Raw genomic sequence first — 5,436 nt, 5'->3', positions numbered from 1 at the left:
ATGGAATTGTCAGTAAAGCAGAAGCCAAGGGATTAATAAGAACAGTGGTTAAAAATAAGTGGCAAGAGTTGTGGAACAGGGAGAGTAAGGGAAGACACCTGTATAAGATCCAGGAAAAAGTGGGGGCAGGGAGGTCCTCAGGCTGAGAGAGGTGGGAGGAAAGTGTAGTCACTCTGCTGAGACTGGGACACACAAGGCTAAATACTACATTGAAAGTGGTGGGGAAACATCCAACTGGGAGATGTGATCATTGTCAGGAGGAGATGGAGACAGTGGAACATGTTCTATTTCAGTGCCAGAAATATGTGAGAGAAAGGGAGCGATTGTTATTAGATTTGAGGAGTAATGGGGTTGAAGAGCCAGGATTAACTGCTGGGGAAATCTTCAGGGGATGTGGTATTTAATTATGTATTTCGTTTCCTTAGGGAGATTATTGGGTAGGATTTAGACCTTCACTGTTTTTGGTTCACACTCCAGTCCAGTTTGTGGCGGTAATGCACCTTAAAGTTGGTTGCCAACCGCCATTTAAAATCCACAGAAGAAGAAGAAGAAGAAGAAGAAGAAAAAGAAGCTCCAGAGCCGCCATTTCATATACGAGCAGCTGAGAGAACGGGGTGAGGTGGGCCTAGAAATTGGCAAAACAAAAACAAATCTAAAATAACGATTTTGATCTTCGTCTGGTTGTCTCATTTTGAGGAGCAAAGATGAGCTACGGAAGGCCTCCGCCCGATGTCGAGGGTATGTCCTCGCTCAAAGTGGACAATCTCACGTACCGGACCTCGCCTGAGACCCTACGCCGAGTTTTCGAGAAGTATGGCCGGGTGGGAGACGTGTACATCCCACGTGATCGGTACACCAAGGAGAGCCGCGGTTTCGCCTTTGTGCGGTTCCACGATAAGCGCGACGCTGAAGACGCGATGGACGCCATGGATGGGGCCTTGCTCGACGGGCGGGAACTGCGAGTACAGATGGCGCGCTATGGCCGGCCACCAGACTCTCACTTCGGGCGCCGAGGCGGCGGTGGACCCCCAAGGAGGCATGGAGGCTACGGTCGCAGGAGCAGAAGGTAAGCTCAGGGACCAGTTTAAATCAATAAAAAACATTGTAGTTAGCCAAGTGTACCTAGCGATTGTAACATTGTTGTAACTTCAATGTACTGGCCAATTTCAGCCAAATTTGCAATGGTTTTTAATTTACCTAGCTAGTATAATTAGTAGCCCAAACGCCGGCAGATGGCGATAATTAGTTATTTAATCTTACCTTCCAAAGGCAATGTATTCAGCCAGCTATACACTCATATCCCCGAGTTTGTACATAAAACATTCTCAATTCAGGCTGCAAAGGTGTTGATTTCCTCCTTAACTCTATTTAATGGCGAGAAGGCGGGTAAGGAGGAAATAAAAACCTTTGTAGCCTGAATGGAAATTGTTTTATTTACAAACCGGTCCATGGGGGATATGAGCATGTAGCCGGCTACATAAATTCCCATTGGACTGTAAGATGAAGCAACTCAATATCGTCATTTGCCGGCCTTTGGGCTAGTTAGCTAGCTACCACGTTATCAGTTGAGTTTGCAAGTTGCAATGACGATATTGTAATTAGTTAATCAAAAACACATTTATCTAGCTAAACATTTCTACATTTTCCTCCTAACCCCCCCCCAGTCGTTCGGCCAGCCCCCGCCGGCGCAGAAGCAGTCGTTCCCGAAGCAGGAGCCGCAGCCGTGGCCGTGACTACAGCCGCTCCCGGTCTCGTTCCTCCTCTAGATCCCGTTCCAAGTCCCGCACACCCCGCAAGAGCAAGTCCCCGTCCCGATCGAGGTCCCGCAGCCGCACCCCGGCTTCCAACAGAGGGTCAAGGTCGAGGTCCAAGAGCATGCCCAAATCCACCGAGGACAACGGAATCGAGTCTTAGTAACAACAGTTCCAACCCGGACCCAGTAAGACGGTACACAGGGGAGGGGAGAATGGGGGTGACCATCGGACAGCCACAGATATGTTTGAGTCATGGAGATAGTTATAGGATGCAACATTGCATATGTCCTGTTTTGAAGTAGTACATCTTCTACTACTTCTGAGTTGGTAAACAAACTGAAAGGTTGACGATTTACTGCCACCTGCAGTTATGGAATGTTTTCTCACTAGTATAATTAATTTGCTGATCCATCCAGATGACCTGGATGAAATTATGTGATCCTTCCTTAACCCATAGGAAGTCCCACCCAGTTGACTACTTCAAAGTGATAAAAGTCCTCAATGGCGATGCTAAAACGTATTTTGGGCACTAGTCTCTATGGTTTGCTGAATGTAGGACACATAATTACATAAGGAACAATTATAGGAACTCTATGGTAGGACACTACAGTGTTCTGCAACCTTAATAGTCTCTTGAATATTTGGGTTTAGTCACCAGCGTTGCAGTGTACCAGTCAAAACTGCAGAATCATGACCCTGGCGTTTCACTTGGTGTTGTAGAGGAAACTGGAAACTTAAGTAGTGTACAGAACAAACATTAAGTAATGTGTAGAACGTGCAAGCTACAAAAAGTAAAGTCAGGAAATAGAGATGGATACCTGCACTGCACACTGAATGTGCCCACAGATTTATTCAACAGTGTGTGGGTGTCTACCAATGTTTTAAACCCAACCAAACTGTCACATGAGCCAACATTGGTTTGGGGTGGATGTTATCTACAGAGCAGGTCAGGGGTATAGTTGGCTAAAATTGTTATTTATAAAATGGGCCAGGGCTTATAATTTTTTTGAGATGGGGTGTATTTATTGCGGGGTGCTGAAATCAAACCTAAATGTGGAATTCTCTCCTCCAAGCTGCGGTGTCCTGTTGTCAAACCGAGAGGATGTGGGGGTGTGGCAGATGGCAGTGTAAGAGCAGTTAGTGTGTTGTGACGCGACCTGCCTAAGGCTGTTGGTGGGGGGATGGCGGTTGCTATGGAGCAGGTCGTCAATGGTGGTGCGTGCTGTCAGTTGGTGAGATACTGTATGTTCACAGGACCACAGACAGAATGCTGCTGGCTGTACCGCTGTGTGTGTCTGGTCTCACTGGTGCAGGAGGGAGGACCCCAAGGTTTGTTGTCCAATAAATGCCTGAGTAAAAATAAGATTAAAATTGAGTTGGGGGGGGGGGGCCTTGTAGTGTGAAGACCACCAACGCTGTTAGGAACTCTGTTCTTTGCCAGTAACATGGACAACTGACATGTTAGATCACCATTTAAAAACAAACTGACGAGCCCTCGATGGAATGGCTGAGAAAGGGGTTTTTCTATCTGACTTTAGATTAACACAACTAGACAATCAACTGTTCTCAAATAAGCAGCCTACCCTTTTGACCTCCACCAACACAGCTTGTCTTGTTTTCTTTCCAGATGTCAGACGATTGAGACATCTTCTCTGTGGATGTCGACCAGAGCATAAGTCTGCCAGTGGACACCTTTCTATGCCCAACAGAATACTGACCAAAAGGTTGTGACTTGGTCTAAAATGTTTTAAATGCTTCATTTTGGTTTGTTGCCCTGAAAGACTCTGTACTATATATTTACCAATGCGTGTAATGCCGTTGACTAGAGTCAAGGACATGTTTAAAGGTTTTGTGAGGTGAAGTGGTTTTTGTCTCATTGTTAGTGCTGGTTTGTTGCATATGAATTTGATTTCAACTTCTTGTTAATACATTATTTATGGTGATGTCGCTACACTTTTTTTCTTTTTAATTTAGTAGTATTTTATTCTCTACAGAAGGATTCCCCTATTGAGTTACTGCTGTTATTCTTTTTTGCAGAGTTGAATTTAGCAAAGACAGTGACCCTAAAGAAAATGTTTTCCATTATTTTCTAAGCAAAACTAGCAACATGTAGAGGGAAACCATATAAGCCAAGATTGTATAAAAAAATATCTAACATTGTGTGATTTGCTAACCTACCTAGCAGTGCAGATACTATGTTTTTTGTTTTATGCATGTATGTACACTGAGTACACAACATTAGGAACACCTTCCTGATATTGAGTTGCACCTCCCCCTTTGCCCTCAGAACAACCTCATTTTGTCGGGGCATGGACTCTACAAGGTGTCGAAAGCGTTCCACAGGGATGCTGGCCCATGTTGACTCCAATGCTTGCCACAGTTGTCAAGTTGGCTGGATGCCCTTTGGGTGATAAACCATTTTTGATACACACGGGGAACTGTTGAGCGTTAACCCAGCAGCGTTGCAGTTCTTGACACAAACCGGTGCACCTGGCACCAACTACCATACCCTGTTCAAAGGCACTTAAATATTTTGTCTTGTGCATTCACCCTCTGAATGGCACACATACACAATCCATGTCTCCAAGGCTTAAAAAGTATTCCCCTTCATCTACACTGATTTGAAGTGGATTTAACAAGTGAAACAAATAAGGGATCATACCTTTCACCTGGTCAGTCTGTCAAGGTGTTCTTAATGTTTACTATACTCAGTGTATATTGTTGATACATTTTTTTATGTCTCTGGTATGCATTTACTTTCCTGTGAATTCTAACCCCCTCTTGTGTCATCTTTTGTGCAATAGGCGCAGTTGTGTAGCAGTTGAGTATTGCTGGTTAGCTGTTAAGGTGCGATGCAGTGCTGATGATGGTGAGGTGGCTGGCGGGGGCGTTGCGGTGCCCGGTGCAGTTGCTTCCCGGCTCTCGGCTTGGTGCTGCTGCCGTTTGCCTGGTTCTGGTTTGTAAGAATAAATCAGTCACAGCTGTGGTGGCAGATCTGATCATCCCATCTCTCTCCCTGTGTTGTCATATGGTCTCTACCATTCCTGATGTACAAATACAATTCTTCACTTTCTCCATCCCAACCCTAGCCTGGTGGAACCAAACTGATCGCTGTGTTTAACATTGTTTCGATCAGGCTGGTTCCACCAGGTTATCCTACCCCCTCCTCCAACTGTGGTTTAGTCCTCTGTTGTGAGCTGGTTGTACCCAGTGTTGATGGAGTCTATTATGGCTCGATAGAGGAGGGTTGGATAAAGGGCATTCCACTAGCTTGATAAATTAGTCTCAGTGCATTATTTTGTGAACCCTCACAAGATGTCTTGTAACTGCTTCAGGTGAACGCTAATAATAAATGTGGTACATTTGTTGTTATGGACTGTTATTAGGTCAGATGTTGCGAGAGCTTGTCTGTAATGGTTGGCTTCGCTCCTTCACAGAGCTAGCCAAGACACAAATACATTTAATGTTGAGCCAATACAGCATATTACAATTTCAGCAAGTTTATACACTTCTAAAAATGACATCAAAAGGCAACGCATTGATGAGACCCTTTCCTTTTTATATGCACAAGCCTGTACCTGACTTGGTGTTTTCTCTATACACCCCCCCATGTCAGTTTGCAAACAATGTTTTACTTTTCTTTATACGTAATAATCCTTGAGTTAATAAAGCCGACTACAAA

The 5,436-nt window shown here is 44.7% G+C and overlaps 1 protein-coding gene across 3 annotated transcripts; it reads left to right on the top strand.

Moving 5' to 3' along the window:
• Window positions 1–561: 561 nt before the first annotated feature.
• Window positions 562–5,436, top strand: LOC121575514 (serine/arginine-rich splicing factor 2). 3 transcript variants are annotated; one of them, XR_006002349.2, is made up of 4 exons: window positions 562–1,066; window positions 1,665–1,947; window positions 3,382–3,478; window positions 4,559–5,436. XR_006002349.2 is itself a non-coding variant. In XM_041888677.2 (3 exons), exons 1-2 carry the CDS (start codon window positions 705–707, stop codon window positions 1,912–1,914), a joined length of 612 nt encoding a protein of 203 aa, XP_041744611.1. In that variant the 5' UTR covers window positions 562–704; the 3' UTR covers window positions 1,915–1,939; window positions 3,382–3,697. The 3 variants fall into 3 exon arrangements, 2 of the variants coding, with proteins under 2 accessions (XP_041744611.1, XP_041744604.1); XM_041888677.2 differs by lacking the exon at window positions 4,559–5,436 and having other exon boundaries at window positions 1,665–1,939; window positions 3,382–3,697; XM_041888670.2 differs by lacking the exon at window positions 4,559–5,436 and having other exon boundaries at window positions 3,382–3,697.

Source organism: Coregonus clupeaformis, chromosome 1 (genome assembly GCF_020615455.1).
Source record: "Coregonus clupeaformis isolate EN_2021a chromosome 1, ASM2061545v1, whole genome shotgun sequence".
Lineage (NCBI taxonomy): Eukaryota > Metazoa > Chordata > Actinopteri > Salmoniformes > Salmonidae > Coregonus > Coregonus clupeaformis.
The sequence above is the reverse complement of the archived record's forward strand: the minus strand, read 5'-3'. Positions and strand labels throughout refer to the sequence as shown.